Raw genomic sequence first — 13,828 nt, forward strand, 5'->3', positions numbered from 1 at the left:
GTGTGGCTGTAGCTTTATCCGATTATCTGCAACAGTGTGAATGTAACTTCAGCAAGACATGTTACGAGATTCCTCACATACGACGATCTGTCAAGCATTCACATGTATGTCTTTGGTGCAAACTCACGGATCAGTTGGTAACGTTTACGAAAAACGTTGGTTGATTTCATTGTGTCCCGGTAGAGTTATACACCTCGAGTCATTAAAATTATTCATTGTCGTGATACTTTAGAATAATTGTAGGATTAAGCAAGAGCTTGCACTATGCCTAGATAGAGAACGTATGGAATGATGAGCACAAGAAAAAAATATTTTTTTTCAGACTCTACACTTTCTGTGGTCCTCGATCAACTTTGAAGGTTTACGAAAAACTGTTGGCAGTAGGTATACCTCGAGCCTGAGGGAAATAAAAATATTATTTATTACCATGACACTTGAATAATTGTAGGACTAAGAGCTTGCATTATTACCTAGATAGAGAAGGTATGAAATGATGAGCACAAGAAGAAAACTGTTTTTTTCAGACTACACTTTCTGTGGCCCTCGATCAACTTTGATGATTTACGAAAAATGTTTGTAATTTGTATTGTGCCCCAGACCTCGAGCTGGAAATTAAAATTATTCACATTTTTGAATAATTTTCGGGCTAAGTTAGACCTCGCACTATTGCCTAGATAAAGAAAATATGAGCACTAGAAGAAAATTGTTTTTTCAGACTCTACATTTTCTGCGGCTCTCGATCAACTTTGAAGGTAACGCACTATTGCAACTTGTTGTATTGCATTCGCACTAGCGTCAAGAAGTAAGTGATAAGCACAAAAAGAAAATTAGCTCAGACTCTACATGTAAAACACTTGCTTTGGCCCTCTGAACTTTGAAGGTAACGCACCATTGCAACTTGTTGTATTGTAAACACACTATTGCCTAGGCGGTAAATGATATATAAAGAAAATTGGTTTTTCTCTTTGATTCTACAGAAAACACTTTATGTGGCTCTCAGTCAACTTTAGAAGTTAATGCATTATTGCGCATTATTGGCACGTAACGTACTAGTGCCTAAGTAGTAAATGATAAGCTCAGTTTTTGTACATTTATCTCAGACTATACAGGTAGACTACTTTCTGTGATCCTCGGTCAACTGTTGATGGTTAGACCATTGCAGTTATATTGTAAACGCTCTATGCTTATGCAGTGAAATGATGAACACGCGAAGAAAATCATTTCTCTCATCCGACTTTACAGATAAAGCACTTTCTGTGGCCCACGGTCAACTTTTGAAGTTAAAGAAGCAAAGTTAGCGGGGATAGCCTAGTAGTTTAGACCTTGACCTCTTCTTTGAAGAGTCCGAGGTTCAATCTCTCTACCTCTCTACCTCTAACCTCGTCCCTCTAACTCTAACTTTTCGGAGTTAGGTTCGTTTTAAGCCCTTAAATATTACTTGTTGCAACGGTGAAGGAAAACATCGTGAAAAACCATCCATAATGTTCTCCAAGGTACATATGTGAAGTCTGACAATCTGCATTTGGCCAGCGTGGTGGTGATAGTGTCGGAGAGTTTTGTGTGAAGAAATTTTGTTTATAAAGAGTTATAAGTAGCCCTTACAAAGCGCATGCCCGTTGCGTAGGCCGAGCCGAATGCAAGATGTAAGCGATGCGTGCACTTCTAAAGTTGTGACGAAAAGTTGTAGAGAGCGAGCGCGGCGATTCAGAACCATTCGCGGTTCGACGCTAGCGAGGCCCGGTTGGTGCCTGCGCGTTTGCCGCCGGTCGGACTTTACTTTACACCATCATAACTAAACTCAAGAAAACACCATGAGGGTCCCTACGACTCTCCTACTCATCTTCGTCAGCCTCCTTGCCAAGGTAAGTGATTCTTTACCATTCCATTTTGCCATTTTGCGAATGCGCTAACTTTACTTTTGAAAACTGAAAACACAAAAACTTTAAGTTTTTTAACATTTTATTTTATTTATCACTATTATATACCTCATTGATAAGAATCCAAAAAAGTTTTGAATCGCTAAACTTTTTTCGCGTATCGAAAATAAATAACGCCAAACCCTAAAGCCGGTTTCTGCAAGGGAATGATCGCTGACTATTCAAACTTAGCCGATGTTTTTTTCTACGATATTGTTTAAGGATTATGTATCAGCTGTAATATTCAAAAGTCTAAGTGTTTTTAATGTATCTATTCTGTCATCTTTACGAGTATGTCTGTCTCTACCTAGGGTCTCTACCAAAAAGTTTTATTGGCTCTTTAACTTCTAATGTCGTAATGTGCAGTAAATGAAATACTTATTAAACAATGCCAGTAAAAAAAATTAGTATAATAAGTAATCCTATGTCTCATTGAGAGGCGCCGAATAGGGAGTTGTGGGAAAATCGGAGGTAGGCCTTTGCCCAATCGTGGTACAGTATATAGGCTAATTTAGCTTAAATATAATAGGTAATTATGTTTTTGTCCATTTATTTATAGAGTTGTTCCCACCTGACAATACCTAGGTCCTAGGTACTTGATAATCTACATATTATATAAAAAATCCCTATTTCCTATTGTTATACTTAAATTAAATTCTATATATTTAGACTATTGTTTTTGCAAGTTAACACACACCTACGTATGGCATATATCTAATTTATTAAAAACTTGTTTATAAGTAGAACTGTATAGATTAAATTTTAAAAAAATCTGTCCAAAGCATAAAGACTTTACAAAATACATCATCAAAATCAACACGAGTTTTATATTTAAAACTAGTGTTTTGCTCGGTGCGCGAGCTGCTAAAGCAGCTCGCGTGACGTGGTAAGGTTAACTTTTTATTATATAAAACCAAATTGATTTATTAATATACATAATTCACCCCGAAATTCACCATAAAAAGACACCCATATCGATTTTTTTCTTAAAAAATGCATGTCCGCCATCTTGGATTTCAAAATAAATGTCGTTATCAAAATCAGCACCCTGGAAAACTCTGAAAACGACATCCATATCATTTTTTGTAATAACGGGGTAGTTGAGGCTAATAAAGTAGGGTGCGTGGGTGCGCGGACCACTAAAGTGGTCCGCGAGCATGCAGAGTTTGTTTGTTTCCACCGAGTAGACCTTCGGACCCTGATCATCTTTTGCCAAGAAACCACTCTTCCATCTTTTATAGCCTCCGAGATAGACATCGACGAAATTTATACGGCGGCCATCTTGTTTTTCCAAAATTTTCCACTTTTCCTATTAATCGTTTACTACATTCTTCAAAGATTGCGAGTTTCAACGAAATCGGTTGGAAAACAAAAGAGTTGCAAAAATCACGTCGGCCGCCATCTTGTTTTTCTGAAATATCATAATTTTCCCCTACTCATATCGTGCACCCGAACATATCTCCCGAACATCATCGTTTCGTTTATTGTTTCTTTCTAGGAGAATAAAACATAAAATATTCGCCATACAAAATGTATGGAAAAATAAATTCCGCCATTTTGAATTTTTTTTCTATTCATCGAGTAGACCTTTGGATTCTGATCCTCTTTTGTCAAGAAACCACACTTCCATCTTTTATACCCTCCGAGCTGGACGCCGGCAAAATTTGTATGGCGGCCATCTTTTTTTCGCCATTTTGAATTTTTTTTCAGCTTTTTGGCAATTGGATGACGTCATGAATGACATTTGGTCGAGCACCCCCCACCTATCTTCAATACCTTGAGCGGACCCTTCACCCGTCTCCGACATCCTCGATCATCAGCTATTTCCAAATTTTTCCTCGATTTTTTTTTTGTTTTCTATACGAAACCATCAGTGGAAAAAAAAATTTCATACAAAATTTTACAGGAGGAGTTTTTGAGGAGAATCTTGAAAATCTCCCCAAATGTGGAAACACTGTTTACATATTTTGATACTGCTGGTTGAGTCACACAATCGATTGATATATGTCGACTTTCCAAAATGTTGCCAACTGCCTCAAAAACGTGGTCAAAATTTCGAAAAATAAAAAAAAATACAAAATGGCCGCCAACTCGTTTCACAGAAAGATTTTACACGGTTTCATAATTTTCCTATTAACTACAGGATATACCGCTCCCGATGACGTTTCAATCTTTCCTCTCGCTCGCACCCACGCGAAAGGGGATACCGTGAAAAAGACCATCACTTTTTCTTTGATAAATTCCAGTGTTGCCAGTCTTCGGTGACAAAAATACACAAATGTCATTTGTACGAGCAAAACACATAATCGCTCATACTCGGATTTTGCTAAAAGTGCGTATTTCGATTTTTTACAATTTCCCGAAAATCTTGAAATTTCCCCAAAAAATGGGGTAATTTTTTCCCACCGATCTATACCTCGAGTCTATACGTACAACCGCTTCATAGAAGCCGAATCGCTCCGATGCTGCCAACTTTGAGATATTTAACTTTTAAAATTGCGTTTTTTCGTACCTCGAACAAAACAGCCGCCATGACAGCCGCCATCTTGAATTTTTAAAAACCACTCCCATTCCGTCAAAATTCAGGATAATCGTAGACGAAACCAGAAAAAAATTATTATTATCGATTTCCTGTTTCGGATCTGTGGCCCCGCGGTTCGGGGTCAAAAAATCAAAATTTTGAAAACGCTACGGTTCGGCCGCCATCTTGTTTTTTCAATTTTTTCGACATGTGCCATTAATCGTTTACTATTTTCTTCAAATATTGCAAAATTCAACGAAATCGGTTGGAAAACAACGGAGCTGCAAAAATCACGTCGGCCGCCATCTTGTTTTTCTGAAATGTCATAATTTTTGCCCAGAGGGTTCCCGAATCCGAACACATCTCCCCTACATCACTATATCATTTTCCTTCTCTTTCTAGGAGAACAATTATGTCAATGAGTGAGTCAGTGAGTGGTAATCGAGCTATATATAGTACTAGTGTTTTGCTCGGTGCGCGAGCTGCTAAAGCAGCTCTCGTGACGTGGTTAGGTTAACTTTATTATATAAAAACAAATTTATTTATTAAGATACACAATTCACCCCGAAAATCCCATAAAATGACACCCATTTCTATTTTTTGTAGAAAATGTAAGTCCGCCATCTTGCATTTTAAAATAAATGTCGTTATCAAAATCAGCGAAAACGACATCCATATCATTTTTTGTGAAAACGGGGTAGTTGAGGTTAATAAAGTAGGGTGCGTGGGTGCGCGGACCACTAAAGTGGTCCGCGAGCATGCAGAGTTTGTTCCACCGAGTAGACCTTTGGACCCTGATCATCTTTTGCCAAGAAACCACTCTTCCATCCTTTATAGCCTCCGAGATAGACACCGACGAAATTTGTACAGCGGCCATCTTGTTTTTCCAAAAATTTTAACTTTTTCTATTAATCGTTTACTACATTCTTCAAAGATTGCGAGTTTCAACGAAATCGGTTGGAAAACAAAAGAGTTGCAAAAATCATATAAGCCGCCATCTTGTTTTTCTGAAATGTCATAATTTTCCCTTACTCATATTGCGCATCCGAACATATCTCCCATACATCAATGTAACGTCTTCTGTCTCTTTCTAGGAGAATGAGACATTCAATATTCGCCATACAAAATGTATGTAAAAATAAATTCCGCTATTTTGAATTTTTTTTCTATTCATCGAGTAGACCATCGGACCCTGATCATCTCTTGCCAAGAAACCACACTTCCATCTTTTATACCCTCCGAGCTGGACACCGGCGAAATTTGTATGGCGGCCATCTTTTCTTCGCCATTTTGAATTTTTTTTCAGCTTTTTGGCAATTGGATGACGTCATGAATGACATTTGCTCGAGCACCCCCCACCTATCTTCAATACCTTAAGCTGGCCCTCCACCCGTCTCCGAAACCCTCAATCATCAGCTCTTTCCATAATTTTGGCTTACTAAGTTTTTGTTTTCTATACGACACCACCAGTGAAAAAAAAATTTTTCATACAAAATTTTACAGGAGTTTCTTAGTCTCGAATCTCGAAAATCTCCCCAAAAGTGGCAACACCGGTTGCATATCTCCATACTGCCAGCCGAGATACACAATCGATTCATACATATTGACTTTCCAAAATGTTGCCAACTGCCTCAAAAACGTGGTCAAAATTTCGAAAAATAAAAAAAAATACAAAATGGCCGCCAACTCGTTTCACAGAAAGATTTTACACGGTTTCATAATTTTCCTATTAACTACAGGATATACCGCTCCCGATGACGTTTCAATCTTTCCTCTCGCTCGCACCCACGCGAAAGGGGATACCGTGAAAAAGACCATGCCAAAAATCACTTTTTCTTTGATAAATTCCAGTGTTGCCAGTCTCCGGCGACAAAAATACCCAAATGTCATTTGTACGAGCAAAACACGTAATCACTCATACTCGGATTTTGCTAAAAGTGCGTATTTCGATTTTTTACAATTTCCCGAAAATCTTGAAATTTCCCTAAAAATGGGGTAATTTTTTCCCACCGATCTATACCTCGAGTCTATACGTACAACCGCTTCATAGAAGCCGAATCGCTCCGATGTTGCCAACTTTGAGATATTTAACTTTTAAAATTGCGTTTTTTCGTACCTCTAACAAAACGGCCGCCACGACAGCCGCCATCTTGAATTTTTTAAAACCACTCCCGTTCTGTCAAAATACAGGATAATCGTGGGCGAAACACGAAAAAATAGTTATCCTCGACTACCCCGTCTTGGATCTGTGGCGCCGCGGTTCGGGGTCGAAAAATGAAAATTTTGAAAACACTACGGCTCGGCCGCCATCTTGTTTTTCCAATTTTTTCTACATTTTCTGTTAACCATTTACTACATTCTTTAATAGTTGCAAGTTTGAACGGAGTCCCTTAAAAAACAACGGAGCTGCAAAAATCACGTCGGCCGCCATCTTGTTTTTCCGAAATGTCATAATTTTTCCCCAGAGGACTCCCGAATCCGACCACATCTCCCCTACATCATTATATCATTTTCCGTCTCTTTCTAGGAGAACAATTATGTCAATGAGTCAGTGAGTGAGTGGTAATCGAGCTATATATAGTATAACTAGTGTTTTGCTCGGTGCGCGAGCTGCTAAAGCAGCTCACGTGACGTGGTTAGGTTTATGAGTTGTATTGAACCGATTTTTTTTATTAAGATACACAAATTACCCCGAAAACCCCATAAAACGACACCTATATCAATTTTTTTCTTATAAAGTGCACGCCCGCCATCTTGGATTTCAAAATAAATGTCGTTATCAAAATCAGCGCTCTGGAAAACTCTGAAAACGACATCCATATTATTTTTTGTAGATTAGGATTATAATTTAGTAGGGTGCGTGGGTGCGCGGACCACTAAAGTGGTCCGCGAGCATGCAGAGTTTGTTCCACCGAGTAGACCTTCGGACCCTGATCATCTTTTGCCAAGAAACCACTCTTCCATCTTTTATAGCCTCCGAGATAGACATCGACGAAATTTATACGGCGGCCATCTTGTTTTTCCAAAATTTTCCACTTTTCCTATTAATCGTTTACTACATTCTTCAAAGATTGCGAGTTTCAGCGAAATCGGTTGAAAAACAATAGAGTTGCAAAAATCACGTCGGCCGCCATCTTGTTTTTCTGAAATATCATAATTTTTCCCTACTCATATTGTGCACCCGAACATATATCCCGAACATCATCGTATCGTTTATTGTTTCTTTCTAGGAGAATAAAACATAAAATATTCGCCATACAAAATGTATGGAAAAATAAATTCCGCCATTTTGAATTTTTTTTCTATTCATCGAGTAGACCTTTGGATTCTGATCCTCTTTTGTCAACAAACCACACTTCCATCTTTTATACCCTCCGAGCTGGACGCCGGCAAAATTTGTATGGCGGCCATCTTTTTTTCGCCATTTTGAATTTTTTTTCAGCTTTTTGGCAATTGGATGACGTCATGAATGACATTTGGTCGAGCACCCCCCACCTATCTTCAATACCTTGAGCGGACCCTTCACCCGTCTCCGACATCCTCGATCATCAGCTATTTCCAAATTTTTCCTCGATTTTTTTTTTGTTTTCTATACGAAACCATCAGTGGAAAAAAAATTTCATACAAAATTTTACAGGAGTAGTTTTTGGGGAGAATCTCGAAAATCTCCCCAAATGTGGCAACATTGTTTACATATTTTGATACTGCTGGTTGAGTCACACAATCGATTGATATATGTCGACTTTCCAAAATGTTGCCAACTGCCTCAAAAACGTGGTCAAAATTTCGAAAAATAAAAAAAAATACAAAATGGCCGCCAACTCGTTTCACAGAAAGATTTTACACGGTTTCATAATTTTCCTATTAACTACAGGATATACCGCGCCCGATGACGTTTCAATCTTTCCTCTCGCTCGCACCCACGCGAAAGGGGATACCGTGAAAAAGACCGTGTCGAAAATCACTTTTACTTTGATAAATTCCAGTGTTGCCAGTCTCCGGCAACAAAAATACTCAAATGTCATTTTTACAAGCAAAACACGTAATCGCTCATACTCGGATTTTTCAAAAAGCCCGTATTTCGATTTTTTACAATTTCCCGAAAATCTTGAAATTTCCCCAAAAATGGGGTAATTTTTTTCCTCCAATCTATACCTCGAGCCTATACGTACAATCGCTTGATAGAAGCCGAATCGCTCCGATGTTGCCAACTTTGAGATATTTAACTTTTAAAATTGCGTTTTTTCATACCTCTAACATAACGGCCGCCATGACAGCCGCCATCTTGATTTTTTAAAAATCACTCCCAATCTGTCAAAATACAGGATAATTGTGGGCGAAACACGAAAAAATAATTATCCTCGACTACCCTGTCTCGGATCTGTGGCGCCGCGGTTCGGGGTCGAAAAATCAAAATTTTCAAAACGCTGCGGCTCGGCCGCCATCTTGTTTTTCCAATTTTTTCTACATTTTCTATTAACCGTTTACTACTTTCTTCAAAGTTTGCAAAATTCAACGAAATCGGTTGGAAAACAACGGAGCTGCAAAAATCACATCGGCCGCCATCTTGTTTTTCTGAAATGTCATAATTTTTCCCCAGAGGGTTCCCGAATCCGAACACATCTCCCCTACATCACTATATCATTTTCCTTCTCTTTCTAGGAGAACAATTATGTCAATGAGTGAGTGAGTCAGTGGTAATTGAGCTATATATAGTATAACTAGTGTTTTGCTCGGTGCGCGAGCTGCTAAAGCAGCTCACGTGACGTGGTAAGGTTAACTTTTATTATATAAAACCAAATTGATTTATTAAGATAATTCACCCCGAAAAACCCCATAAAATGACAGGCATTTCTATTTTTTGTAGAAAATGTAAGTCCGCCATCTTGGATTTGAAAATAAATGTCATTATCAAAATCAGCACCCTGGAAACCCTGAAAACGATATCCATATTATTTTTTGTAAATTAGGATAATAAGTTAGTAGGGTGCGTGGGTGCGCGGACCACTAAAGTGGTCCGCGAGCATGCAGCGTTTGTTCCACCGAGTAGACCTTCGGACTCTGATCATCTTTTGCCAAGAAACCACTCTTCCATCTTTTATAGCCTCCGAGATAGACACCGACGAAATTTGTACGGCGGCCATTTTGTTTTTCCAAAATTTTCCACTTTTTCTATTAATCGTTTAGTACATTCTTCAAAGATTGCGAGTTTCAACGAAATCGGTTGGAAAACAAAAGAGTTGCAAAAATCACGTCGGTCGCCATCTTGTTTTTCTGAAATTTCATAATTTTCCCCTACTCATATCGCGCATCCGAACATATCTCCCAAACATCAATGTATCGTTTTCCGTCTCTTTCTAGGAGAATGAGACATTCATAATCGCCATACAAAATGTATGGAAAAATAAATTCCGCCATTTTGATTTTTTTTTCTATTCATCGAGTAGACCTTCGGATCTTGATTCTCTTTTGCCAAGAAACCACACTTCCATCTTTTATACCTTTCGAGCTGGACACCGGCGAAATTTGTATGGCGGCCATCTTTTCTTCGCCATTTTGAATTTTTTTTCAGCTTTTTGGCAATTGGATGACGTCATGAATGACATTTGCTCGAGCACCCCCCACCTATCTTCAATACCTTAAGCGGGCCCTCCACCCGTCTCCGAAACCCTCAATCATCAGCTCTCTCCATAATTTTGGCTTACTAACTTTTTGTTTTCTATACGACACCATCAGTGAAAAAAAAAATTTTCATACAAAATTTTACAGGAGTTTCTTAGTTGAAAATCTCGAAAATCTCCCCAAAAGTGGCAACACCGGTTGCATATCTCCATACTGCCAGCCGAGATACACAATCGATTCATACATATTGACTTTCCAAAATGTTGCCAACTGCCTCAAAAACGTGATCAAAATTTCGAAAAATTAAAAAAAATACAAAATGGCCGCCAACTCGTTTCACAGAAAGATTTTACACGGTTTCATAATTTTCCTATTAACTACAGAATATACCGCTCCCGATGACGTTTCAATCTTTCCTCTCGCTCGCACCCACGCGAAAGGGGATACCGTGAAAAAGACCGTGTCGAAAATCACTTTTACTTTGATAAATTCCAGTGTTGCCAGTCTCCGGTGACAAAAATACCCAAATGTCATTTGTACGAGCAAAACACGTAATCGCTCATACTCGGATTTTGCGAAAAGTCCGTATTTCGATTTTTTTCAGTTTCCCGAAAATCTTGAAATTTCCCGAAAAATGGGGTAATTTTTTTCCTCCAATCTATACCTCGAGCCTATACGTACAATCGCTACATAGAAGCCGAATCGCTCCGATGTTGCCAACTTTCAGATATTTAACTTTTAAAATTGCGTTTTTTCGTACCTCTAACAAAACGGCCGCCACGACAGCCGCCATCTTGAATTTTTTAAAATCACTCCCGTTCTGTCAAAATACAGGATAATCGTGGGCGAAATCAAAAAAAATAATTATCCTCGATTACCCCGTTTCGGATCTGTGGCGCCGCGGTTCGGGGTCGAAAAATCAAAATTTTGAAAACGCTACGGCTCGGCCGCCATTTTGTTTTTTCAATTTTTTCTACTTTTTTTATTAATTTTTAACCAATTTCTTGAAAGTTTGCAAAATTCTACGAAATCGGTTGGAAAACAACGGAGCTGCAAAAATCACCTCGGCCGCCATCTTGTTTTTCTGAAATGTCATAATTTTTCCCCAGAGGGTTTCCGAAACCGAACACATCTCCCCTACATCATTATATCATTTTCCGTCTCTTTCTAGGAGAACAATTATGTCAATGAGTGAGTGAGTGAGTGAGTGGTAATCGAGCTATATATAGTATAACTAGTTTTTGCTCGGTGCGCGAGCTGCTAAAGCAGCTCACGTGACGTGGTAAGGTTAACTTTATTATATAAAACCAAATTGATTTATTAAGATACATAATTCACCCCGAAAAGCCCCATAAAATGACAGGCATTTCTTATTTTTGTAGAAAATGTAAGTCCGCCATCTTGGATTTGAAAATAAATGTCATTATCAAAATCAGCACCCTGGAAAACCCTGAAAACGATATCCATATTATTTTTTTGTAAATTAGGATAATAATTTAGTAGGGTGCGTGGGTGCGCGGACCATTAAAGTGGTCCGCGAGCATGCAGAGTTTGTTTCACCGAGTAGACCTTCGGACCCTGATCATCTTTTGCCAAGAAACCACTCTTCCATCTTTTATAGCCTCCGAGATAGACACCGACGAAATTTGTACGGCGGCCATCTTGTTTTTCCAAAATTTTCCACTTTTTCTATCAATCGTTTACTACTTTCTTCAAAGATTGTGAGTTTCAACGAAATTGGGTGGAAAACAAAAGAGTTGCAAAAATCACGTCGGCCGCCATCTTGTTTTTCTGAAATGTCATAATTTTCCCCTACTCATATCGCGCACCAAAACATATCTCCCCTACATTATCGTATCGTTATCCGTCTCTTTCTAGGAGAATGAGGCATTCAATATTCGCCATACAAAATGTATGGAAAATTAAATTCCGCCATTTTGAATTTTTTTTCTATTCATCGAGTAAACCTTTGGATCCTGATCTTCTTTTACCAAGAAACCGCACCTCCATCTTTTATACCCTCCGAGCTGGACGCCGGCGAAATTTGTATGGCGGCCATCTTTTTTTCGCCATTTTGAATTTTTTTTCAGCTTTTTGGCAATTGGATGACGTCATGAATGACATTTGCTCGAGCACCCCCCACCTATCTTCAATACCTTAAGCGGACCCTTCACCCGTCTCCGATATCCTCAATCATCAGCTCTCTCCATAATTTTGGCTTACTAAGTTTTTGTTTTCTATATAACACCATCAGTGAAAAAAAAATTTTTCATACAAAATTTTACAGGAGTTTCTTAGTTGAAAATCTCGAAAATCTCCCCAAAAGTGGCAACACCGGTTGCATATCTCCATACTGCCAGCCGAGATACACAATCGATTCATACATATTGACTTTCCAAAATGTTGCCAACTGCCTCAAAAACGTGGTCAAAATTTCGAAAAATGAAAAAAAATACAAAATGGCCGCCAACTCGTTTCACAGAAAGATTTTACACGGTTTCATAATTTTCCTATTAACTACAGGATATACCGCTCCCGATGACGTTTCAATCTTTCCTCTCGCTCGCACCCACGCGAAAGGGGATACCGTGAAAAAGACCATGCCAAAAATCACTTTTTCTTTGATAAATTCCAGTGTTGCCAGTCTCCGGTGACAAAAATACCCAAATGTCATTTGTACGAGACAAACACGTAATCACTCATACTCGGATTTCGCTAGAAGTGCGTATTTCGATTTTTTACAATTTCCCGAAAATCTTGAAATTTCCCTAAAAATGGGGTAATTTTTTCCCACCGATCTATACCTCGAGTCTATACGTACAACCGCTTGATAGAAGCCGAATCGCTCCGATGTTGCCAACTTTGAGATATTTAACTTTTAAAATTGTGTTTTTTCGTACCTCGAACAAAACGGCCGCCACGACAGCCGCCATCTTGAATTTTTAAAAACCGCTCCCGTTCTGTCAAAATACAGGATAATCGTGGGCGAAACCAAAAAAAATAATTATCCTCGATTACTCCGTTTCGGATCTGTGGCGCCGCGGTTCGGGGTCGAAAAATCAAAATTTTGAAAACGCTACGGTTCGGCCGCCATCTTGTTTTTTCAATTTTTTCGACATTTCTCATTAATCGTTTACTACTTTCTTCAAAGATTGCAAAATTCAACGAAATCGGTTGGAAAACAACGGAGCTGCAAAAATCACCTCGGCCGCCATCTTGTTTTTCTGAAATGTCATAATTTTTCCCCAGAGGGTTCCCAAAACCGAACACATCTCCCCTACATCATTATATCATTTTCCGTCTCTTTCTAGGAGAACAATTATGTCAATGAGTGAGTGAGTGAGTGAGTGGTAATTGAGCTATATATAGTATAATTAATCAAAATACCTACGTAGGTAGGTAGGTATACACATGTATTAAAAAGCGTGTGCAAGCGAAATTTGATATAAGTATTTTATTTTACAGAAGCAATATAACTATGCAGGCAGTTCAGACTTCACTGACTGCAGTCTGCAAAATGATTACACGTCATTTACAATCGTACAGCGATAATAAAATAATTAGGTTTATTCACGTAAAAGTTTCTGAGCTAATTTTATTTATAAATGAATAATTTCAGTACTAAATAATATTTGATTATTTTAAACATTTTATATTTAAGTACATATTTAGCTATCACTCCCCTAGCGTTATCCGCTACGATTCCAATACATAGTAACATAGTTTGGTTCTCATTTGAATATAAACGAATTAAATTTAATGAAATTTA

At 38.4% G+C, this 13,828-nt stretch overlaps 1 protein-coding gene across 18 annotated transcripts in view; it reads left to right on the forward strand.

Annotated features, from left to right (window-relative positions):
- The first annotated feature begins 1,724 nt into the window (after window positions 1-1,724).
- The window catches only part of LOC123880334 (basement membrane-specific heparan sulfate proteoglycan core protein-like), a 189,292-nt gene continuing 177,188 nt past the window's right edge, over window positions 1,725-13,828 (forward strand). For all 18 annotated transcript variants that reach the window (XM_045928408.1, XM_045928397.1, XM_045928398.1 and 15 more), the window contains exon 1: window positions 1,725-1,862. In XM_045928408.1, coding sequence (XP_045784364.1) covers window positions 1,812-1,862 — 51 coding nt within the window. In that variant the 5' untranslated portion in view covers window positions 1,725-1,811. The remainder of the gene's footprint in view (window positions 1,863-13,828) is intronic.

The sequence above is a fragment of the Maniola jurtina genome, chromosome Z (assembly GCF_905333055.1).
Source record: "Maniola jurtina chromosome Z, ilManJurt1.1, whole genome shotgun sequence".
Classification (NCBI taxonomy): Eukaryota; Metazoa; Arthropoda; class Insecta; order Lepidoptera; family Nymphalidae; genus Maniola; species Maniola jurtina.